Source organism: Zosterops lateralis (genome assembly GCF_965231275.1).
Source record: "Zosterops lateralis genome assembly, chromosome: 7".
Lineage (NCBI taxonomy): Eukaryota > Metazoa > Chordata > Aves > Passeriformes > Zosteropidae > Zosterops > Zosterops lateralis.
The window spans coordinates 13,203,543-13,229,794 of record NC_139767.1 but is presented as its reverse complement, the minus strand read 5'-3'; the positions used below and the strand labels follow the sequence as shown (position 1 = coordinate 13,229,794).

The 26,252-nt window shown below is 37.2% G+C and overlaps 1 protein-coding gene across 2 annotated transcripts in view; it reads left to right on the top strand.

Moving 5' to 3' along the window:
* Positions 1–26,252, top strand: part of PARD3B (par-3 family cell polarity regulator beta) — a gene marked incomplete at its 5' end in the record, with an annotated part of 392,787 nt that overhangs the window by 220,221 nt on the left and 146,314 nt on the right. The window contains one exon of one of the 2 annotated variants that reach the window (XM_083864788.1): positions 7,263–7,307. The exons of the other annotated variant lie outside the window; for it this stretch is intronic. Coding sequence (XP_083720914.1) covers positions 7,263–7,307 — 45 coding nt within the window. The remainder of the gene's footprint in view (positions 1–7,262; positions 7,308–26,252) is intronic. 2 annotated transcript variants of the gene reach the window in all.

Genomic DNA, 26,252 nt, shown 5'->3' with positions numbered 1-26,252 from the left:
TTGCATTAGAAAGTGTAAATCAGTGTGCTCTATGAAAACGAAAGGAAAGAAGGTGTCTTATTATCTGTCTCCAACACCCTTACTTTCCATAAATCTTTATGCACCGTAGTGATTTAGGTTGTGCATAAATGTACTGTAAAAACTACAGCCATGGGAATAGTATGCAAACACATGAAAGTGTGGCTTGTTTTAACCTGAAGCAACATGAAATTGAATAATACGAATATATAGCAATTTCATTGTGTATCAATTCAGGTGAAGAACTGTGTAGATTTATATTTGAGGATGTTGGTATAATAACCCATGACCACTATCCCAAGGTGATGCTTAATTCCCTCTTCTTTTCCCCATCAAAGGCAAAACCCCATAAATTTTAACTGATTAAGCTCTATAGCCTGAAGAAATGGGTATATCCTTTACTTGATTTGAAATGTGAGTGAAATACTGTTTGTTCAAACATCATTAGACATACTTGGAGTCCCTTAACCTTGGGGCATATTTATTAAAATATCAGGCAACTTATTTATTTAGGAATAATTAGCAAGTAAATGTGCAAGGTGTAAGGTATGGAGTATTCTGCAAGGAAGCCAGTATTTAACTAAATGCTAATTTCTTTGTTAGTGAAGGGATGCATTCAATTACAGTTCATAGTTTTAAAATGCCTCAAAACAAAGGGAAACCCATATCCCTTATCCAGAAAGATGTGGAAAACACAATCAGGATGCTATTAGCTGCTTCATGGTTTGCTCTGAAGCAGATTATTGTTACTCTGAGTGTAATTTCTGTAAACTGAAATAAATATCCCAAAACATGGGCAAATGAGGACCAGACTGAGCTAATGAAGATTGGTCTTTCAAACAATGTTTGGATTCAGAGACAATTAAATTAATACATTTGGGAGGTCCCTAGCGAGAGTTATGGTATTAGTGGCACAAAAAGTAGTTTGGTATTTTAAAGTCATTGTTTTATTAACCATGTTGTATATATGGAATACATTTATTTGTTTGCTTTGACTTGAAACCAATTTCAGAACTGCATTTAGGAACTAGTTAGGTTTGTTAGAGCATTAATGTAGAAATGGAGAAGATGGATCAGAATTCTCAGAGTCTTTTCAATGTTACTGGCTTACAACAGTAATTTAAAAATCATCTTTGGAAGAGAAAGACTTTTCAAAAACAAAAATGTTATGGGTGAAGGAAAACCTATGTTGCTTATGGCTGTGATTATCTTTGGTATCAAGGACCAAAAAAGATTTTAACATTATTCAAACTTGTGTCATGAGTAGCTTTCTAGTACTGTCACATTAGATGTGTATTTTCTGAGGCTCTCTGCAGAATCAATTTTTACAAATGAACACAATGCCGTTTTCGTAGTTTAAATGACTTTCAAATTTCTGTTTGTAAGATCTGTAAGTCAGGAATGAAACAAAATTTTCTTAAGTGATAGGGACATACTGTTAACTGAACTGAAATGAGACTGAATTTTTTTTCTGAATGAAAAGAGAGGCTTTTAACAAGGCTAATTTTGTTACTCTGTTTTATACCAAATCAGTGCAGTTGAGGGGACAGTGAGTTGTGACATAAAGGCAGAAGTGGGCAAAAGAGTATATCAACTGTTTGGACAACTGGTTTTGTAGAAATCCTCTAGGACTCAAGAAAGTTTGTTGTGGAGCAGACTGAGAGCCTTGTACGAGTTGTGATGGTGACACAGCTGAGAACATGGTAACACGTGCTTGAGGTGGTGTTTTTTTAGTGCTAAGTTTGTGTGGATCTCTTAATGCAGTTAGATTATTAAAGTGTTATAGGAGAAAATAGCAATTAAGTTAATGTAAAGCTAATATAAGAAAGGAAGTAAAGATGATAATGAAGTAACTTTTAAGAACACTGGTATAAATACGTTGTCTAAACTTTGTCTTAAATCTGTTCCGTATCAATGTTTTCAATCAGTGAATGACAGATTACATTAGGAACTTGTAGCTTAACCCTAGGAATTTGGAAGGTGTTAATGACATGCAGAAGACGTGCAGCGGGGGAGGTTTAGCCTAGTGTGGTTTCTCTGAAACAGAGGTGAGAGAGGATTAGAAAAGACAACAAAAGTGTAAAAGAAGCCGTGATGGCCTCAATTAACAGTGTAACCTTCAAGAACGAGTAGTTACTGCACTACAAGAAAGTAAAGAAATTTGTATCATGCTGACTGGGAAAATGTAAAACAATGGTTTTTTTCTGTCAGGAGAAAAGCTTCCATTTAAAGCTAAATGTGCCCAGTGAACAGCCTCAACTGTACTGCTGGTTCTTCAACAAGTAGTAGAAGTAGCAAATGCAAGCTTAAGCATTTTCATTCTCATGTGCTGACACACAAGATGTATCCCTTGGGGATCTTCTCTGAGTACAATTGAATTGAAGTATTAAATCACTTCTAACAAAATTGTTCTGAAAAATCTAATTAGAGAAAACCTTGTACAAAAGAGAAAAAAGAATCCAGAATCATGGTTTGGATGTGATTTGTTCCTGTCTTTGAGTGTGCTGAACAAGGCATCCCAAATGTTGTGTTAGATGCCATTTTGGAAAACGTTTACCTTTCTTTATTATTTCCTTCTTCATAAGTACAATTTTTCCTTGGCCCTTGTGCAAGCTTTTTGTTAGTCTCTGTGCTTTTCAACACTAAAGTAAGCAGAAATCTATTAAGGACTCCTAAAGCTTCAAGACTGAGTAGCTGGTGGATATCTAGGTCACCAAGAACAAATGCCCTTATGTGGAAGAAAGGTGAGGAGAGGGAATTACTGAATGAAAATATTTTAAGCCAGTGCAAATTTACTCTTCCTGATACACACATTTTGTTGATACTGTAGATTTTAGCCTGTTGTCTTTGTATGTAGCACTTCAGGGCAAACCTAGAACAGGAAGCAGCATTTTCTAAATGGTGGTTGTGAGACAACAATTGACACCATTTCTCCAAGTGATTTATGCTGCTCCTAGATGGGGAAACGCTTCAGCCAGAAAATAAAACTGGCAGGAGAATTATGTCCTTGGCACTATCACTGACTAAAACTAATTGATGATGCACTGTCTTCATTATGATGAAAGGGCTGAGTAAGGATATAGTTCACCAGGAAAAAACAGTGACCCATTTGAGGCTTTGCTTTCCTGGTGTATGTTTATACCACAGAAACTGATGGATTCAGAGAAAAGTGGAAGCATCATATGTATATTTAGTTTAGGAATATTCCCCTTGTGAATTGATTCATGTACAATAAGAAATTTATATTTGGCTTCCTGTTAACTAACAAAAATATTTGTTAGGAAATTTGTTTTCTAGGAAATTCTTTTGTGTTTCAGTGTCTTACATTATTGTTCCTCATTAATTGTAATTTTAATCCTTGTTTGCTTCTTTTCTGAGTGCAGACCTGCAGCTGGTCTTCAAAGGTATGTGTCCTTCAGTTTGTTCAGCAGAAACACACGTGACTTTCACATGTTTAGAAGATTTTTTAGTAGCTCTTAGTCAATGTGTGAAACTGACCCTTCACAAAAGAGTCGCTTAAGTTGAATAGCAGCACCCTGTATGTTGTGAATGGTAGTAACTCTTTCGTTTGGGGAAAAATAATGCAATGGTTCAGTAATTTAACTGGGTAGAAGGAGGGAAATGGGTTATGACAATTGGCAGCAGCATTCATTTGTGCTTCTCTAAACCACAGTTTGGAACTAGATTGTTGGCCTGTGTGTAAGCCTGGACTGGATTTAACACAAACTTAAAGAAGTACAGAAAGTTGTTGTGCACTAAACCATTGGAAGTCATGCAATTCAAATGAATTGGCTACCTTGGCTACCTAGAGCAGGGCACAGAAATGACAGTCAAAGCATTATGTGGAAGGACACAAAGGCTTGTTGGGTGCTTTTACTATTGCTAAACAATACTATTTATTTTCTTGAAGCAAAAGAGCACTACAGAGTATCAGCACAGGGAATTCTAAAAAACTCTGATAATTCATGGCATACAGAGATGGGGTTTCTTACCCTCTGTGGTGGTTGTTGGCATAGTTTAAAAAACAATATCAGTTGTTTGCCATCAGCTGGGAAGATTTGTTTGGTTTAGTAATATTCCATCTTTCATAATCTGTGGTCTTGCTAGGCCCCCAAATATCCATGTTTTTATTCAGTAGCTGTAGAACTTCTTTTATCTTCTATTTCAGCAATTACTTTGAGTACTGACAGTGAATTCATAACTGGTTTCTGTGGTGAGAATGTGGTTCCTAAATAATAGATGTTACTTTAAAAGAGCTGGTGTGATTTCTATGGACAAACATTAATAACTTCATGAACTAAGAAATCCCTACAGTTCCAGGGACATTTCAAAATGTGAAGTATTTGATTCACAAGTTAAGGAGAAGAATCTTCTTGTTAATCAATCTGTTTATTCTCTTGTATGAATCCTTCCCAGATTTTTGTTTGAGTTTTTTTCTTTGGAGTCCCCCACATTAGGTGGTTTCAAATTTTTAACGATGTTATGCATTTAATAATTCTAGCTCAAGAATATACAGTAATTCTAGTGTATTCATAAAAACAGTTACTTGTGCATTCCTAAGCATGATCTTCTTGAGCTGAAATATTTCAGTTATTTGCAAAGTAATTACTTTTTGATGTTGCAATATAAAAATAATTAGAGTTCTTTTTACTTGAGTTTTAAGAGTAGATGGTATTTTTTCCTTGTTTAAAATCTTCCACATGATTTTCTACATAGACAGACCAAAACTAGTAGAATCATAGGAAAGAAATTCCCTCTTAGTTCTTGCCTTTTTTTCAAAGGCCAGGAGCTAGTGAAAAGCTGTTTTTGTCATAACTGAGTATTTGTATCAATTTTGAACAACTTGCAAAGAAGTGTTTTCAAATGGTATTTTATGGAACAGGATGTCCCATGTACTTCCTAAATGAAATATTTAGTTACAAATATTTTAGTTACAAACCTTGGCATACAAAGTATTTATCTTCTGTTAGCTTTTTTCTGGTTTGGGTTGTTTTGGTTTTGTTGTTTTGTTTTTTGTTTTTGTGTTGTTTTTTTGGGGGTTTTTTTTTTTTTTTTCCTGTTGAGTTCTCTTTGTTTCCAGGGGAAACAAGGGAAGGACTGGGATTTTTATCCAGTGGACTTTTCTGGGCTACTTCTGTTCAGTCTAATGAAAGATGGCCAGCCTAGAAGGCCCTGCCTAAGCGTAATAACCCATGAATTGAAAACTACCCTGTGGAGCTGCACACATATTTTGCTCAAACTTTGATATAGAACTTTAATATTTGCATTTCCTAGGTTTTGTTCATGTATGTGCTTAAACTCATAATGCTAACCTTGTATTTTGGTAAGATTATTTTTCATTTTTTAATCATTTTATTCTTCCTTTTTTCCCTCCAGTATTAAAATCTAATTTTTGTGTGTGAAGCTAGTGTGTAAAGTATGATTAAGTTAAATGGATTTATCCCTTTTGATAATGTAAAACTTAGTTTCAGGCAAACCAAGTCATCAGCATAGCTTTAAAAAATACTGTGAACCTTGGGTTTTGTCTTTTTTGTTGAAGTTTCTATGTACTATAGCATTACCTGCTTTAAGTAATTATCATACATTATACTGGTTTCCACTAGGGACTGCTGTAATTAAGGTTGTGAATCAGTTTCCATTATAATCCCTTGTTTTCACACAATCATAACTTGTCAAAACACTAACCTTTAGGACCAAAGTTTTCCACAGTTGTTTTGCTTAGAGAGAAATTTAGGAGGAGGGAGCAGAAAAAGGAGTTTGAACTATCCTTACAGTAAATCATTGTCCAGTCATTTCACATTGTAGGATCAAACTGCATAGCAAGGAGTTCAATAGTTATCATTTCCAGGGACTAGATAAAGTTGAAAGATCAAGGAGTGCAGAACTTACCTTACACTTCTAATTTTGACCAGTCTCATTGCCATTTTTTTAGCAGAGTCTCTACATGATGCTGCAAACAGAACTAGTCTTCCTTTATTAGCACCTATGTCCCATAAAAATCCTACACTATGTCAATTTGCTGATAATCAGGTGACAAGATCACAGAAGTAAAAAAAGAGATACAGTGGTCGTTTGTGGATTCAGGACTCCAGCTGGGAATCCCAGTCCTGAATTTGATGTTGATTTTTGAGGGTAAAAGCATCCCTAAATGTGAAGTGGGGAGGCAATATAAGAAAATACTTACTGTGATTATTTCCCCAGTAGTAACTCTTAAATGTCAGTAACTACTGTACTGCTCTCTCCTAGGTAGAAAATACCAGGTTCTGGTATCGTGGCAGATTACCCTCTATGTAAACCTTTTATAGTGACTGCTATACAGAGCTTGTTTAAATTTGCATTTATGGAATTTTTGGTATGACTTGACAATTTATTTTATCATATAAAGAGATTATGTTTTAAGGCAGGTTATAAAGGAGTACTTGGGCAGGCAGAGTTGAAGGACAAGCTTTCAACCCTAACATTCATTTCCTGTTCTTGTTTTATCATCCCTAACATTACATTTACCACTGTTTCTTTGCATAGAATTCATTTTAAGAAATAGCAATTGGTTTTTCCCCTCAGCCCTCCAGGACAGTATTTTAATTACTTTCTTGAGATATATGATGATAAACTAAAGTTACTGAACAGAACTTCCAATACCTGTTACATCCAGATTTTGCTCTTCCACCACTGTCTGCAAACAGTTGCTACTACAAGCATTTTCTTTATAAGATGTTGTGAAATACTACAGTTACAATTTATAGACAAAATAAAACATACAAAAAATGCTTAAGCCTTTAAAAAGATCAGGGTTTCAGAGACCTTATTATCTGCAGAGGCCCCATGAGTCAGTGAGATGTCTTGCAGATGGGAAGGTTTCCACATCTGGATTCCTTTTACAATCAAGGTCTTTGATCTGAAAATGTTACAACTCTCCTATGCCCTGTGATTTGTCTGGCAAGATGAGTTATTTACAAGTGCAATTGCTCTTCTGACAACTCAGTTTTGAGTGTATAAGTTCTGAGGTCCTGATCTGTAACCCACAAGGACTGCTGGTAGTCCTTTTATTGGTTTCAGAGGGCTTTGATTCAGATATTCGGACTTTGAAGCACCCCATGTGGATAAGGTAAAGAAAGGCGCTTTTTTTTAGATTATTATAATTTAAAGATTCAGGATGCTGTGTCTGAAATAATTTGACAGTGTTTCAAAGGCTTGTGAATTTAAATAAGTTTCTGATCTTTGTGTCTTTTCTTTTATTTCTCCAGTGGCAGATGAAAGCAAAGTTGGTTTGTTGGCCGGACACAAATCGGGTAAGCTGTCCTCCTATTTTGGAGAAAAAGTCAGCAACATGAAAGTATTATGGGCAGTAAATGAAATCAGCTTCCAGAAACTGTGGTGATGAAGACACTTGCAAGTTGAGGTATTACTTTGTAAGCACTGACTCCAAGATGGAACGATGATGAATTAGGAGTTACTCTTAGCCAGGCAGTGTATGTAGCCAAGACTTTCTCAGGAAGAGATGTAAGGATTTATTTTTCAGTACAGGTGTTGTAAATTGACGAAAATGCACTTTCAAATAAGTGGAAGTGCACTCCTATGGAATGTAGAGACTTTAACAATACACACTTTGAGAAAAACAAGTATTTTTTTGCTTTTTCTTCTTGCTCTGAGTTACACTTCCATTATCAGGAATATGAAAGACAACACTAAAAAATTTTGCAGAGTAAAAAAAAGTGTTACAGCTTTTCCTTTTCTTGTGCTTGTGCAGGAGAAATAATTCAGTTTTTCTCAAACTTTTCAGGTGATAATAATAAAAGCCATTAATCCATAATATGCAATTACTGTACCTGCTTACTAAATAAGATCTGCCAACCATGCCATGTCATTGTGCTGTTTGCAGCTGTTGTATTAAAAAAACTTCCAAGGCAATGTCACGTAAGATTGTAATTTTTCGTGAGCTGTGGGCAAACTGACATGAGAAATCTTAAACCTCCTAAAAAAACTTTAGTTATTCAGCAGTGTTTTATGATGATAGAAAATCCTGAAGTTTCAGACTGCCCTTTTGTAGCACACTGCACATTGCCCTTTCCCACTCCATTGATGGATCTAAGAAGCTGCATTCATGTAAAAGAAGGTCAGCTATGAGATTCCTGATTGTTTATGGTATTCTTTCTCTGTACAACTGGATGTCCTTCTTTAGTTCTCTGGTGTGGATTTTCCTTATCTGAAGACCTTTTCCTGAACTTAGTAGACAAATTCTTTTTAAATTTTTGGCATCTTTCCCTAAGCTTGTGAAGTTCTTGGATTCTCTTTCTGAATCAGGGAATAGTTCATATGTCTTGTAATATTATCACTCCTGGGAAGAAAAAAATTCTTTCAACTTTCTCTTTTGGGAATGTGAAGGCTTCAAAGAAATGATCTAGTCAACTTGAAGAAGCTGAGGGCGTTGCCCTTGGGCTTTTCCCTGCTCAGAAAATTTACTACAAACAGTGCAGCATCATGCAGTTTACCAGAGATCAGTGAAATTCATTGCTATCAAAGAATATTGGAGGGGCAAAATTATAACTCTTTGGCAGTCAATTGTTTTAGGTACATTAAGCTTTATAATACAGCTTTTAGTGGAATTTGATCTTTCTTCTGCACATTTACGCAGATTCTTGAAAACTGACTTTGAAAAGTTTTCTGTTTGAAGACACCTACAAATTTTATAGGAACATGTGGACTTGTGTTTATTGAACTTTGACTTGTTTTTTACTTATTCCTCACAGATCTCTTACATATACCTAAGATCTTTTTTCATAAACTAAAATCAGTGGCCAATAGATCACCCAGGGAATAGATATGAAAATTCCTCAAGTTGTTTCTTTTTTTCCCTTTAAGAATAAAAGAATCTAGCAAATTTGAGATGGTTGGTGTGTAAATTATTTTTATTGGTCCTATCCAGTTTAAATACTGTTCAAATACCATTTCTCCTGCTCTCTATATTCCATTTCCTAACACTCCATAAAGAGAAATCAAGCTGCAATTTTGGTTTCCACATTTTTTCCATTCAAATACATAATTTAAAAGTCTGTTCAAGAACGTGGTGTTCTTTTTCTCTGGTCTCTTTTTACTCTATGCTTTCTGGAATTGTATGTCATATGTGCAATTGTCTGGCATTCAGTCCCACCACAGAACTTCTGTTTTAACATCATTCGTTGTGCTGCCTTCCTGTAGGTACCTTAAGAATGTTAAAAAGGAGACATTGCAGCTTCTCATGTTGCAAGCAAAACACAGTTATTTTATCATTACAAAGTGAAGAGTTTCCATCCTATTCTAGACTTCACAAAACTAAATGTGTTTCTCTACAGAATTAATTATCACCTACTAACAATCAATGCAATTATCCTATCTCTCCTTCAACATGACTTGTTCTATAAAATACGCAGCTGAGTAATTCTCTCTAGGGAAATATCCTTTCTATTTCTTCTGGGGCAGTGGCTCTTCAAGCATTTCGTCTCAGCTTTTGGAACAGCTACTTTATCCATCACATATTACATGTTACTGAGCAGCAGCAGCAGCAGGAGTTAGAGGCATGCATTAATTTCAAAAAATGTTATCACAATTCTCCGCAAGACTGAGGCATTAGAAGGATCTGTAGCTCTAGCCCCATCTGTCTCTTTGTATATTGCACCCACAAGCAGTAGTTCCTTTCCCCCCACCCTCCTTAAAAAGTAGATTTGATTTTTAGAAGTATGTGTGGACATATCCTGAGCTTGTAAGCACATTCTGTGGAAAGATGGCTGGAGCTTTGTTCCGAATACATATATGACCCTCACAGAAATCTACCTGTGAATTCTGATTCTCATATGTGGCCTGTATTTCGTCCTGCTGGATGGAAGAACCCTGCCATGCTTACAGGTGTTCCTAGTGTTGAAAATGTTTTTCACAATGCCATCAGCAAAAGCACTGGAGTGCTGTATTGATGCAGCCTCCTGGTCCTTTTCTGGGGAAAAAAAAAAAGCAGATTTCAGAGTGCATGAGTGTGTGTGTCTGTGTGTAGACAGCTTCTCTGAATCCTCTAAGAAAGAATTTGTGCTCTGACTTTCTTGCCTTTCTGTGTGCTCAGCAATGGTGTGCCAATACAAATTATGAGAATGAGAAGCAGACAAGTGGTGCCTCTGCTGTAAAGCAGAGAAGATCCTTAAAAATTCAGAAAGATGAAAAATCAGCAGCTTTAGCTTAGTTTTTCCTAAACTCCTAGCTTTTTGTTAAAGCAGTTCTAGGACAGTTAAGAGAATATCTTTTATAAAGAAGGGCAAGACTTACATATAAAATATAACCTGATTTATATCAAATACTGAAATTGAGTACTGATTTTTTGCAGCTATTTTATTTTTTTTCTAAAATTCTTTTTTATGTTCTGATTTACTGCTTAGAACACTTTTTAGTATGTATTGACTGTCTGCTGAGGTCTCTGCTGACACAGCTCTTTCAGATGATGCAGTGCTGGAGAAAAGCTGATGAGTCTTTCTTTATGAGCTCTGACATATTAATTAGCAAAATGGTCAAAAAAGCTTTCCTATTTTTATTTTAATGTCACTAGACCATGCTTTTGGTTGGGGTTGTGTTTCAAGACAGTCTTGAGGTGAGATGAGTAAGATCTTATTTTCTTGCTGGCTGCTATGTGAGAAACATGTGACTGGGCTATGGCTTAGTACCAGCAAGGCTGAGTGACAGGGGGTAGCTCTGTTACCAAGCTGAACTTGAATTAGTGCTGTGTGGTTAAACCACAACACATGGCAAGAGATAGAGTTAGGACTTGAGTAGGAAAAGGCCCATTGGGATGGTTGGAAGGATGCTTGGTGAAGCTCTGCCCCTTATTGTTAATTTAGCTGCCAGTGCAGTTCCCACGTGGCTGATCAGCCTGTAGGTAAGGTTGGTGTTCTGGGAAAGAGAGGGGCAGCTGTGCAGCTAAATCCTGCAAGAGCAGGCTGTCCTGGGGCCTGAGTGCCATCACAGCTGTACTGCTTCGTGTGTGGGTGACTGAGTTATGCTTAAACTGCAATTCAGATGGAAAGTGAAGATAGTTTGGAATAATTTAGGTTAAAGGTCTTGGTGTATTTCTGCATCCTTTAAAGCCAGGGTATATTCTGCATTAAGGACGTTTTACTGAGGTTTTTTTAAAGCTAAGCATGAGCTAGTGGAACACCAGAAAAATCCAGTGGTTTATGCATAGTTTTGTAGCACAAGAGGAATCTGGTGAGGGTTAATAGGTGGATTTAGGAAAGACTACAGAAAGCTTAGTGCGTGCTGCTGGGCTTGTTTGAGGCTGGTGCCATTGTAATAGGTTTGATTCGCAGGTAACACAATTATGTCAGAGGTGGATAGGGAAGTGCTGTTCTCCTCTCCTTATGCCAGACTTTATAATTTTATTAAATAAGCCTTCTTGCTGCTGTAGATGTCATTAAAGCTCAGCTTTTCAAAGGGAGCATTGGGTTTAGTACTGAGTTCATAAGAATTTATATAGTAACTAGGTCCACAGTAGAAAAGACTCATGTAAATGGCTGAGCTGCCTGACATATGCAATGAAGTGCCTGTCCAAACAAGGGCCTTGCTACTAACTGAAAGCATATATCATATGGAATCTGACCCTTCCCTTTGCATTTCTGACAGGAGAAGAGAACATTTTAGTTCATTTAGTTCATTTTAGTTCATTTTATTTCTCTTTGAGAATAAGACTGCAATCATTCCTGGCTTGGCTGCTTCAGTCATTCCTGTAAGTGTGAGGAGGACTTGTCTGCTTCACAGTCTGCAGTATGCCTCAGCAATACCAGTGTAGCCTGACCTCTGTGTCTTGGTTTGGATACTGGATATAAGCAAACTGTGGTGTCACTGGAAGCTGTGCAATGTGATTTTTCCCTTCATTCAGCCCATGTGATGCTTGGTGTCATTTCTGTGTGGCTGGCACAAAAACAAACACAAGTACCTTTCTGCAATGCTTCAGTTCACTCTATTACCCACAACTCGTGCCTCTGTAAGCTTTGAGTCATTAAACTGTGGGTTATGTTTGATGTTTTATTGTGGGGAATATTTTTGCAAGATTTTTCACTCTTTCCCTGTTACATTCACTTGGGCATCTCTCCCTGAATGATTATATTCTTGTGGTAGTGTTGTTGTTCCTGTCATTATCAACATTATCATCATCAACTTTGATTATGATTTTCCAAGCAAAGTGTTGCTTTGAACTTACAGTTCCAAATAAATTTTCATCTGAGAATATGTATCAGATCATGCAACTGAGAACCAAAAAATATGGTTCTTTTTTTCCACAGTTGTGGAGTGAATGTTTTCTCCTTAATTTATGTCTGGTAAAGTATAAAGTCAAGGATGTTATGTTGAATCTATTATACTGTTGGGGTTTTTAACAGTTACTTCTCCAAAAATTAAAACACTCAGCTTTCATTGAATGGCACACTGGCAGCTGTGGCTTTTTTCTTTTCTTCAGACACAACTTGTCTAGTGAACCTAGGAGGATACATTAACTTATTTAATACTTGATGCAAATATGGCTTTGTTACTCTTTTAAAATGGAATTTTTTAACATGTATAATAGTGTTATATATTATGTTATGTGTTGTTGTAACTATCTTCATTAGTTAGAGCTGGGAGGGAATGGGGAGGCTTGATTAACATTGCTACTTGCACAAAAATTGTAAATATTGTGCATGAGAAGTGTGCTTTGTCACTGATTCAGGAAAAGGAAGGCTGGACACTTACAGTTCTGCAATTCAAACCACTATTCTAAATTCACAGAACTTAAGGTATTGTTGAATTTTAGTGAAAAGCAGTTTGTAAGTCAAAATCTCTTCTGAATGTCAGGCTGAGGGTCTTTACAGTCCCCCATGCCTGCCAGGTCTGTGTGGCTGATAAATAGCCCTCAGATAATGTACTTAGATGGTTCTTCTCTGTGGAAGGAAACAACCACTCATTTTTACTCTTGAGAAGAATCATTTTATACTCCCAGTAACTCACCAGCTGTAACTATTCCTTTGACAGCTTTTTTTCCCTTTTTTTTTCCTTTTTTTTTTTTTTTTTAAGACTTTATTAGCTGTGTGATGATGATTTGTTGTGACCCTTTTTTTGTTAGGTCCTGAGAAAGTCATCTGTAGATAAAAAACCCTCACTTGAGGGTGATGTTTGATGCTGTGGTGTTGATCTAAAAGCTTGCTGCTGCTGAATAAAGCAGTCTTGGGCATCATGCCTCCCTATCTGCAGCTGCCTGGTTTCCATTACTTCTTTATTGCAGTCCCACAGCTTAGGTGGTGAGATGGTTAAGCGAGCTAAACCAGCCAAAAATTAAATCAAGAATGACAAAAATGAATAGTGCTGAGATTATTTCCTTGAACCACCCATTTGAGAGACAAGCTTGCATGCGAGTAGAAGGGAAGCTCAGCAAGTGGATGGATATGAGAAGTGTGGGGCAGCTGTCTACTAAATCACCATCTTTATTAAATTCGAATGCTAAACTTGCATTGATTTTTTTTATTTTTATTTTTTTAACACTATTTTACCTGCCATGAATAAAACCACTTTCTTAGTAGCAGGACCAAGGAATAAAAAGTGGCAGTAAACCTCTGCAAACTGAACAAGAGCATCCCTGCTGTCTCATCCTTAGAATATAAGAATCTTTTCTAAAATCACTTATTCACTTTGATTTTATGAATGCTTTGTGTTCTGTGACTCTTATTGTGCTTTGTATTAAGATACGACAGAGCAGTGCCCCTTGATCTTTCTTTGAATTACAGTTATTAAAGTGGATAGATCTGATCTGCTGAGAACAATAACAAGCTTGCAGGAGAAACTTGTTTCCCTTCATGTTCTTGTGTGGGATTTAGGATCTAGAGCAAAAGTGAATTTAGACCAGCAGCAGTGCAGATGCAGATTCAAGGATCTGTAATTGAGTTTTTATAAAATAGCATATTGACTGAATATTTTCCTGGTATCCCATGGTAGTCTTGTATTCATAAAGGCAGAACCACCTGTTTCTGTCCCCCATCTCTCTATGCCAGCATTATTATTCCTATAATTCCATGATGAGCTGTTGTGGAAAGCTAGCCTAGCAGAAAAATAATTCTACAAAAAAGAATTGTATTCCTCTGGTTTAGTCAAGGGAGCAAGAAAAAAAGAAGTTCAGGAGAAGAGAAGAATGGTTTTGTAACTGACATTTTTTGATCCTGGGATCAGCCTAAGCTGAAGAAGTTGACTGGGGTGGAGGGGGTAGGCAGACACATCTGAGGGAAAAAGTGTGGATGAAAGAAGATTTGTGGATCTTCAGAGATGTCTTTGTGCTGAAAGAAAGGAAGTGGGGGAGCAAGTTTGAGTCTCTTTTATTGTCCTGAGGACTAAACTGAAAGTGAGTTTCTGAGAGTTTTCACTGGCTTAATGGCCAGTGAAAGTTGGTATTGTGTGTTTTTGACTGTGTGATGTTACTTGCTCTTAACCTACTATGACTGTCTCTTAGTTTTGTTTGGGCTGCTGTGCTCTGGGTCTGGTCCTGTCCTGAGGAGTGAGAGAAGATTGAGCAGTCCCTGAAAGCAGCCAGGCCTGACAAGCAGGGAGAAGCTTTCGTTAGGGCCAGGTGGAGTGAACAGGCAGCTCGGACAGAAAGAGCCTTAAGCCTTTTCCTTAAGAGCCACAGGGACTAGGTTCCCTGCCCTAGGTAGGGTTTCTTTCAGTCCAGCTGATCACAGAAAGCTGCTGAACCAGAGAGTAAATGACCCTGTAAAAACCTAAGTTAAGCAGAAGTATTTATTTCACTCTGTCTCACTCAGGAAATGATAGTTTTCTGGACTATGAAAGGGTAGTAAACCAATCCTGGCTTTAACAGCAAAGCTCTTTTCGTGTTTTCATTTTAAGAGCAAAAGTATATGTATGTCTACCAAGAAAGTCTTAAACAACTTGGACTTCTCTGTGAAGGAAGCTTGTGCCCTGAAAGGGGACCAAAGTAAGATACTTCCATTTGACAAGCATGAAATAAAACTTAAAAGTTCCTGCAGGTGGGAGCTTTAGAGAGCACTCCTCTGAATCCATAGCTAGGGAACTGCCTGCTAAAGCTGCAACATGAGTTTATTAGAGCAAGATGCCGAAGAGAGATTCTGTGTGAGGAATGCCTTATTTTTTAATTGGGTAAACTTCAGGTGCATAACAGAAAGGACAGTCTCTTCCCAGAGAAGGCCTGATCTGGCAGATATCCAAACTACAGTCTTCTAAAATAAACAATAATGGTGAAAGATTTGCTTCTTTCCAATCACATCTCAGTAATATGGGAATTATGTATTACTCAGTATGAATCGTTGGCATCCAGGGATTGCAAACCAACATCCTTTTTTCCTTGGGGATTGTTCTTTGCTCTAGGAGCAGAGAAAAGGACAGGAACTTTGTTTAGTGTGACTTGGGAAATTTCAAGCTCAGCAGTTCCCCAGTGTTATAGCTCCATTATGATACAGAAGTGGGAAAAGCAATTAGGAAGAAAAATCATACACACAGGTATTTTTCTACCCATGCATTAATACTAATTCTACTTTTTTCTCTTTTTTCTTTTTTTTTTTTCCTTTTTTTTTTTTTTTTCCTTTTCTTTTTCTTCTTCTCTTTCATTTCCTGAAGTGATTCTGGGCATATTGTTGTATTAACTTGGAGGTGGGTTATGATGTTCACATTCCATAGTTGCCACTTCTCCCCTAGGTCAGTATTGCTGAATATTGCTCTGTGCTGAATTCAGTGAAGCAGGCTGAGAGAGCATTAAAATCCCCAGAATGTTTAAGTGATATAAAATGAAATAGAAGGTAAGCTTTTAATAGTTGTGATGAATGCATCCCCTCAACATGAGGCCTGCCAATATTTGAAGTAAGTGGTCATGTGTCTGTGGTAAATCAATTGTGTGCCCGCCTGCAGTGGGCTGGAGGAGTGATGTGCCTGCAGAGCTCTGTCTGTTGTACACTGAAATTCCCTCTCTAGGAAACAGTGTGGTGCTGGCAGGAGTTACCAGCTGTGGGCTGTTTGAGGCATGCATTCTCCTCCTGAGACCTGGCAGCACTTTCCACTGTGACTGTCTGTGCTGAGCCTGCCACATTTCTTGTCTTTGCTGAAAGTTTCTGCTATGAGTTGGAGCTGCCTGCTGCCTTGTGTTCCAGGTTGTTTCTGACTCATACGAGCGTAGGAGAGGTTGTAAATATGGTGGATGTGTCTAGAGGAGGAGTGCAAAAATAAAGCTATCTCTGAAAGAAAAAGCACTGCAACTGTGTTAGTGCAGAATTTCACACAGGGTAACAGATACTGCAATTCTGCAGAAGTGGTCATTTGGACCTGGCATGGTATCTCGGGATCCTGGAATATCACATGCAGAAAGAATTGTTACTAAATTTTAAGTGACTGGAGATGGCAAAAACCCAAGAAAACTGGCATTAGGCCTAAGCAAAGGTTAAGCAACAGTATATTTGAAATTTGAAGAATGTAAATAAATCAGTGCTTTTCATTAAAACTGTGAAGATTCAAAGGCACAGCAGCCAGCAAAGCAAGTATAGTGTTTAAAATCCTAGGGGCCTCTTGCTGTATGTTCATCTTTAAAATAGAGAGCTTCTCTGGTGATGGTGCCTGAACAGATGGCTCATGAAAGTGCCTACATGGATGATAGTAAGCTGGTTTCCATCATGGAACTCCTTCCTTGGCCCTAAGAAGAAAGCTGAGAAAACAAGTGAATCCATCGTGTCTCCTGCCTTTTGAGGGCTCTGTAAGGCTCTTTAGTCATCAGTCCTTTAGCTGTTGACAGCCAGACTGCATTCATTTCAGAAAGAAAAACTAATTCCCACAGTCTGCGTCTTCTGTAATTGAGAAGAAAGTGATGATGTGATTCTAACACCCCTGTGTAACATTTACCACCCTCTGCAGTTAGAACTGGAGTCACAGCCTTCCTGTCAGTCTTTTCTCTGACTATTGGTTTCATGTTCCTTCAAGCAATACCTGTGCTTTTTTCAAGATTTGTGCTGAATGATCTGCAGATATTCAGGAAAGACCTTCAGAGTATTAGGTGCTGAAAGCTGGCTGTGATCAGTGTTGGCAGCTACTGTGATTCTTTGAGTTGCTTGTTGCGACCGAAGAGACCAGCAGCCACTGCTGAATGCCTCATTTTATTAATACTTTCCCTCCAGGAACTGTTTTTTCGCTGGGCATAATATTCAGTGCTGGCAGTGGGTATCCTGAAGTCACTGGTGCCAAGGAGTTAATGAATTTGGAAAACTTCCCAGATAATACATCTGGCCCTCTAACTTACATTTTGGAGCATGAAGTATGAGATGTAGAAAGAAGAGCACTGAACTAAATGAGCTCCTAGCTGAAGAGAGGAAGGGTACACTTTTCTTTTTTTTAAATTAGTTGACCGAAAGTTAAAAATTAAATAGTCCCACAGAAGATTTAACTGTTGTGGGTTTGTTTGGGATTTTGGTTTTGTTTATGTTTTTTTAGATTTTTGTTACACTGTCTATTTGCCAGTTGCATTATCTTCTGAGGCTTGAGTATAGATAGAAAGCATTTCTAATTCTCGACCTTGAATGATTCTTCAGCTTCATTTTTTATTTTGAAATCCCATCATGCTGAAATGTAGATAAAAAGGATTTTGAAGGTAATTGATATTTCTAGTCCAGCTCACTTCTGGAGTAGTATCTTGTTCAATGTTTGCTTCCTATAACATTTGAAATAAACCATATAAAATTGGTTGCTGATGCTATTTATTAATACACATTTTTGTATAATAAAAGCTGTGCAGTGCAGTATGGTTCAGAAATTAACTCTGAAGAAAAGAATTACCTTCCTATTTCTATATCTCATAAAAAACATTATTTTTAGTGGGTCTTTCAATACAGCAATGCTACTTAGCACTCACCTACAGAGCACTCCAAAAGTACCCAGAATATCATCCCTAATTAAGTATCCTACTAAGCCTAAAAGCAGAGCATGAGAGTTTTTCTGTACATAGCAGTGACAACCCAAATGGAAAACATTTTGTAGAAGAGTAGAAGGCACTTCCTTGAGATATCATTGACTATCAGTAGGTACTTTCCCTTTACCTCAGGCAATGACACCATGCTCTCATTTCAAAACCTATCCCCTCTTGTGTTTACCCATTTTTCTGCCCGATGTCTTAACAGATGAAATTTTTAATTTGCTTTTATTTAGTCTTGCATGGGGTGTTGTGGTTTCTGATAGTTCTAATTCGGCCTACAGGTAATAAGCATAACAATTGGTACCATAATTCTATAGCAGATCCCTGTTGACATGAGATCAAACTTATCTCTGTTTGCTTGGGTTTTTTTAAAAGAAGTTAAAATGCCATTTCCTTCCCTCCACACCTCCCTCCCCCAGCTAGTGTGACATCTGTACTGAGGCTGATGTATATCTGCTTCCTGCCCTTTTCGATTATTCACCTTTGGTTGTGAAAATTCTTTCTTTAATCCTTTCCCCATCTTCAAGTTGATTCTCTTGTATAAAAGAGAACTTTTGTGGACTGAATGTCTGTCTGTGAGGAGAGCACATCTGTGACCTGCAAGGTTCACCTGCAGATTCTCAAGGACCAGAGCATAATCAAGTCCCATAAACTGTTGCTGCAGATCATTTTTCAGTCGACCTTCTGTTCTAGAGTTGTTAGTTCACACTCTGAAGGGGATGGGAAGTAACCATTCATCCAGTGTGACCAGTGGGCTCAGGGCAAAGCAGAGAATGCCACGGAGAGAGTCAGACTCTAGTTCTACAGTTTGCCAAATTTCAAAATGATGGTTTCCTTAGAGCCTTAATAGCAGCAAGACCCTGACTCTGCTGCACTGGCAGCTTAAATGGGGATTGTGGCCCTTCCAGGGCTGAGGTCAGGACCTGGCAAGCAGAGGGATGAACAGAACAGAACTAGAACTCAGCACTGGAAGAAGTTTGCTTCTATTACTGAAGGGTGATTGCACTTACAAAGATTGCAAATAAAAACCTCTGTTACCTTGCTATGGCACTTTCCATGTTTTTCCATGCAGGAGGACCAGATTGGAGGATCTGGCATTGATTTGTTTGGGTCTTTTCATGTAATTGCAATTTTTGTTGCTCTCTGCAGTTGGCATAAATTCCTGTGTTCAGAAAAAGAGTTGTATTTTTTGGTTGCCAGTTGTAATGCTGCTGTTGACAAACAGAGATGTTATAAAAGAGAAATTCAATATAGTGTAGTTAATAAGATGCTTTTTTTTATTGCTTTATAATCTTCTCAGATGCCTAATTCTGAAAGCAAAATGACAAAATTGTTTGATCAAAGCTTTGGAGCTTAATTCCTTTTTAAAAAATAGTGCAGTAGTTTAATTTTAAAGGTACCAAAAAAATGAGCATTACATGAAGGACTAAATTTTGTCAGCAGTTGCATGGAGTAACTCACTGCTTATGACTGAAATGTCCATCACAAAATCGCTGCAAAGAATAATTCTCAGTCTGAGTTTAGACTGAAAGAGCAAACACATTAAAGAAAAAAACATAGAGGAGAAGACGGTTTCTTGCAGTCATACTTTTTCTGCCATTCTGCAGGAAATATGGATAATTCATTAAGTCTCAGAAAAAAAACCCTTTGCTGTCCTTTACTCAGGTTTGGTTTTCCTGTTCTCTTTTTGTGTGCAGAGTATGGGTGTAGTATGCAGTAGTCACTATGTTATCACCTGTTAAGTGTCAGGCATGACACACCACGTTTCAGATTCTATGGAACCGGAGCCGTTTGAAGTAAAACTTTCCATTCAAGTGTCAATTGAAGCGTGGGTTTTACTTGCCTTTTTTTTTTGACAGATTGTTATTTTACTGTCTCCTAAAATAATTCTGATATTTGTTTTTGTTTAGGATTGGAAAAGGTAAGAATATGTAGTTAGAAACTGGGAAGATAGGAAGCTACTAGGGGAGGTGGAGAGGAGCTAGAAAAGGGTGCTGGGAATGGGGGGAAAAGGGAGATTGGGCATGTCAGTAGGTGAGAAGATGCAGAGAGAGAGAGACCAGCTTGTGTTGATCTAGGACAGTGAGGAAGAAAAAGGTGGTAACCAGCTGTGCAGTAAAGAAACCTGCTTTTTTAAAGTACAAACAAAACCAGCCAAACAACAAAACCCCACAAAAACAAAACAACCTCCAAAAAGTGACAACTGAAAAACCCCCACCAAGAGCGCACAGGTAGGAAAATTTATATAAAATCTCTGTTATTTAGAAGAATATAAGTTTGAAGGCTGGGAACCTGGATCTTCATCTTCCTGTTTCAGTTCGTTGTCACTGAGACACAGGTTGTGCATGTTCATCTTAAAATGACGTCGTTACTGTTTATTGAAAAGCCCTTGCTACTAAGGCTTTGAGGAGGAGGCATGAAGGCTGTTTACTGCTGATGTCAGATATCAAAGTCTGTGCTCAGTACAGAAGGGGGAGGGGAATTGCTCTACATGTACTAGACCTTTCCTGAAAGAGAGAAACTGGAGTTTTGTAAATAAAATTGTCGTGATATATTTGGAACATAAAATGAAAGTCTATTTGAATGTGCACACAGAGAGAGAGAGAAATTGGACACCTCTGCTATAGCATTTTTCAAGCCTAAGCGCTTTACTTTGCAGTTTTAATGGTACTCTTTTAAGGTCATTTTTTGTATATAATTTTAAAACATAGTCTGTTGCTTTAACTACTTTCATTAAAATTTTATGAGCCTTTTCAGAAAATCAGATGAGAAAATGCAGATAAATTATGCATTTTATTTAGTATGTAGTAGATACAGTATTACTGTATGTGTAAACAAATAAAAATGTTTATTAATATAACAAACACTATGCTGAAAGATCCTGCTCTAGTCTATAAACCACATAGGCTATAAAGAATCACTTGAAGTAGCTAGTGCTGGACCAAACCTCTGGACTTGGAACAATACAGAGTGATAGTATAAAAAGATAAATTATCTTAGCTATTATAAATAAAGGGGGGAGGGGAGAGGTATGTCATGAATTATGAGGCACATGATTGAAGCTGAAAACGTTAAAACATTCATTTTCTGAGAGCAAGTACTTAATATTTTATAAAATCCCACAGACACTGCTTGCTTAGTTTTGATTTTCTACCCTTCTTCCCCTCCTGGCAGAGCTCACCAATAATCTTTTAAAATTCTGACCAGAGCACTCACCAGTCAGCACAGTGCTACGTGTCAGCGATTAGCTTTCCTGTTTTTTTACTGCTCCTTCACCCTGTGAGATGCCAAAGCAACAGAGAAAGTATATGTAGTAGGGAATGTTATCAGTGTTAAGAAATGTGGGTATATGCTTGATTTCTTCAAGCCAAAGTAATGTGTTCATTTAACTTCTGTTTGATGAGAAAACCCCAGCATCATAGGAGAAAACTTCTTAGCACCACTTGTGCAGATCAGCACAAGCTTATTTTCATGGCGGTTTGGGGGTTTTTGTAGGGGAGTTTTGAGGAAATTCTGACATTCTTCTGAGTGTGTTGTACTTCATGTCAACTCTAGATAGAGGAATTTTCTCACCTTGAGTAAAAAATGTTAAAATGATCAAAATGTAGAGTGAACTCTGCCCTCATTTGTTTGAGCAGTTTCTCACCTCGCAGGTAGCCCTGCTCATTTCAGTGTTCCTCAGACCTCAGTGACAATGTGTGTCTGCAACAATAACTCCTTTTAGACCTGTATGCCTGGGCATTAGAAGCTCCACCTTTTTTTTTCTGTCTTTGATCTTGTTACAGCAAATACTCTATGATTCAAATTGAAAGAAGGAAAATTAGACACTTTAAGGAAATCTTTATAGCTAAAGAAGCAGAAACAATAATTCTTCTCCAAGTTTAATGATGAGTGACGTTTCCAGTGCATGGAGAGAGTCTTCACTTGAACTGTAATTTGTGTTAGCAGAAAGAGTGCCTGTTTTAGTAGTGGTGTTTAGAAAACAGAAGCCAGGAGTAACTCCTGTTATAAATAGCAGCTATTAACAATCAGAAGGCCAACAATACTAGAGTGACTAATACTGAAATATACTTTTGCAATTAGACCTTTCATGTGTTTGTAACCTTTGGTAAGGAATTGTTCTTAAACTTCAAACAGAATTTCTTAGTATCTTTATATAAATCAATTGCCCTGTAGTTTTCAGTTAAGCAATTTAATTGCTTAATCAGACTAAGAACCTAGTGATTAAAATTTAACAGCCATGTGGTATCAGACAATATCAATATTAGTTCTTACTCAATGTAGCTGGTTTAGATCAAACTGAATGAAATAGAAGGCATGTTGGCAATATGCTTTAGCATGCAGGAATATCATATAAGTCTTCTCTAGAGTTAAGAGTACAGACACTGGAGAGTAACACAGCAATAAGACTGTGTTAAAGCTGCCTCCAAACACCAACTCCAAATCAGAGAGCTTCTGTGCTAGGACAGCTTTGAGGGATTTTGGATTTTTAATTATCTATGTTGAAAACAATTAACCCATTCTATGAAGAGCATCTATGCAAGAAGGGACCATTCTGTCAGAACTGACATGAAATACAGAAATAGCAAAAACAGTTTAAGAGAACATAGTGAAATTCTGTGGAGAGATCTATAGTCCTGCCACTCAAAAGTGGGCCAGTATTGCAGGAATATGGGTAGTCTTAATCAGAAATTATCAGAGGTAAATAAATATTTATTCTCTTTTGAGTTGGTGTAACACCAAGTGCAGTGGGATTTCTGTATGTTTTCACAATGCAGGAAATGAGGAATTGATAGAAACAGGAAACAGCAGCAGCATTGGTGGTGGTGGTGGGGATGTTGTTGTTCTGGACACCTTTCATCTGTAGCACATCCCAGGAAGTTAACACTTATACTGAATTAGACAAAAAGTCCTCTTTCCGATAGAATCAAATGCTAATTCCCATTGAGAAATACAGAGATATAGTAAGTTTGTCTTACTTTCCTTGAAGAGTTCTCTTTGCCTTCAGATATTCAGGGACTTAAAGACTGAATGCAAGAATAGCTTCTTTTTAGCTGGTAATCTTCAACAGATCTTGTTTCTCTTGAGTTTTCTTACTTCCCTTTTAGCATATGTAAACTCTTAGTATCCACACACAACAGAAAAAATTATTCACAAAAATGTTTATCAGGGTTGTTGCCGTGAAGAGAAATTATGACTGATTACCAATTTCTTTCTTTTACTCTTTCAGCAAGATCTGAACCCAAGTAGGAGCTTTCAGCTCCTTCCTGGGGGTCTGCTTTTTCACAGGGGGGCCAATTAAGCATATGGTAGAACAGCAATTACATTTTTCATTCTAATAACATTAGCTTCAGTCTTCCAAAATCTGATTTTAACTTTTTGCTCTGAAGTAAATCCCATAGTATGTTTCACTATCCAGTATGAGGGTTGACATACTGTGAAGCTGTAGAAGCAGCTCCAAAGAAGAGGCTGTCAAATAGCTCTGATTAACCATGTGCTAATATGCATGAAGTTTTAAGAATTGTGTTAATACTTGACTGATTGATTGCCATAAGTCTATACTCAGCCACAGTATGGTTTGTTCTGCATTATCTTTTTGAGGATATGGAATGGCATGCATTATACAGATTGACCAGTTTTTCTTCTGAACATGAAGAAAATACTGGACCACAGGCAAAGACTAAAGAAGGTGAAAATATTTGATGAAAAATAAGATACAGGGCAGAAAACAGATGTATGTGTTCACTCTTGATACACAAGAAAAAAATAGCATAATCATATAGATGATAATAGCCTTTTATGTAAGGGAATCACTGAGCACGAGAGCTCTTTTCTTACTCTCTTAGTCAACTTGAAAAAGTTAACTGCAGCATTAGCCACTGTAAAAAAGGCAAAATAGGATGTTCTGATATTGCTAGAAATCTGGCAGAGCAGCTTAATATCCATGACATTTTTCAAAATGTTTGTTCTTAATGTTTATGGGACTGACTTTTATTGTAGTTGGAGCAAAAGCTTATGATCTCAGGAATATAACTGATACTTGTAATTTAGTTTTAAAAAACTACTGGACTAATAACGCAAGCAGTGGTTTTCCAGTTTTTAGATGGTCATAGCATGAGTAGAGAAGTGATGTGTTTGCAAAGAATGAAGTTTTATAGCTTCATGTTGTATAACTCTATACAGCCAAATATATCTGCCTTCATTTGTAAGTAAACTGTGTCTGTAGACAATATCTATGTTTTAGGGGCAAAGACATATCAGTGTGCTATCCTTCTAGTATTAAAAAAGGAAAATATAAAATTCAAAATGAGATTACTATAGAAAGGAAGATATTGTTGCAAATGATTCAGGGTATTAAATGGCAATATGTCATCTGCAATATCATATTAGCATTTGAAAACCTTTTACCGGGTAAATCTCAAATTAGCCTAACAGGAAGAGGTTAATAAAAGTATCAGTCCTTTCTATTTATTTGTGCTGTATTTCTGACAACATTTTTCTTGAATACACATTTATGTCCTGGTTTGGTGATGATCAACAGTAACTCCTGCTTGGCATGTTAATGTCATTACTTTGACTCCATGAAGGTGCTCTGCCTAGAGGTCAGGCCCTGCTAAAGTAAACTGTCAGGCTCACAGAAAACCAAAGCTGTGATTAAGGATTTGCAGATTCCTATTTCAGAAGTTAGAATTATCCAGCATATTTCAATGGATTCCATCAATGTTGATGAAAGACCCAGTAAAACATCAGCAAAGGAAGAACATAAGAATATAGTATTTCTTACTTCATATAAGAAAAAGAACAAATCAATGCACATTGCTTGGAAAGCATGGGCATTTTTTTAATATGTCACACCTCCTAATTTTTTAATGCTGTACAGCACAATGAAAATTTACTGTAATGTGGATAAATATCTTCCAAATTATTTTAACTTTGTTGTTTTGTTGTTGTTGTTTTTTTTTTTTTTAACTGGACTGTTCTCACCAGATGGACACACAAGATAAAAAATAACCCAGGGGAAATACTGCAACTATTCTTGTGAACTACAGTTGGCAGAGATGCTCTTGTCTCAGAATGCACACATGATGATATGTTTAAAGCATGAAGTAATGTTTCAAAACTGCTGATAATGTATGATGATGCATCTTTGTGGCCTTTATACTTCTAAAGCTATTAACTTCTTTCCAGACATTTGATTCCTTGAACTAAATGAAAACAGCACTTTCAAAGAGTGAATGAGTTCCTCTTGAAAGGCACATGAACCCATTTGTTTCTTCTTACTCTTTTAGCAAGACCAGTGTGTAGCTGAGGATGGCTTTCTAGATTGTTAAAATAAGAAAAAGCTTTTTCTAATCTACAGTTCACTACTTTGAATGCACTACAGTCTGAACTTAGTAACATCTGACCCTCACGCTGTAACTTGTGTAAAATGAGTGATTGTTACCGGCCTCTCTGTGGGCAGGGATGTAATGCTAAAATGTGACACTTGCAGAGTACAGTGATCAAAAGACAGATACAGCTGGTATAAGGTGGCAGGCAGTGGAAAAATGTTCATTTACTCCAGCTGAGGATTTGGTCACCAGTCTTGAACCAGACTGAAAATTAACTTACCTGTCCTACTTCTGGAGTCCCTTGAGGAGCATACCTAGGCCCTGATCTTGGATTAAGGCTCTTGAAAATTGCAGCTGCTGTCAATTGTTCCACACAGATTAGAGTTCAGTGTTAATTTAGGGTTTTTCACTGTACTAATGTGTTTTTATTGGATTGCTGTCACTTCGAAAAACGTGCCTGTTTCTGTAGAAAAGTTGCCTTTGTAATACCAGATTTTGAAAATTCGTCCAAGGATTCAACCACCAAGTAGCTGAAATAGATGAAATTGGGCACTGAGTTTTGCATCTTATCCATGGCACTGTTTCAGTTTTCTGGCAGAGTTGATCAAGCATCTGATTATCAAAGGACTGGATTATCGTCATCTACTCATAGCTAGACTCTGGTTCATTCTTCAAGAGTGTATGGGATCACTGAGCAGAATGATGTGTTCTCTGCTAACATTGAGTTCCAGCTTAAAGGAAAGCTTTATTTTTTTAAGATATACTATCTTGGGTTTGTCTGTATTAAAATGTCATTTGACTGTGCTTAAACAAGCTGTCCTGGTTGAAGTATCACTGTGGCTGCTGCTTACCATCCTAAAGACATTTGGAATTTTTGATCATAATTTAGGATAGGAAGTCAAGTAATTTCTCCAGAAATGTTCCGCATTGGTTGATAAGGGACATCA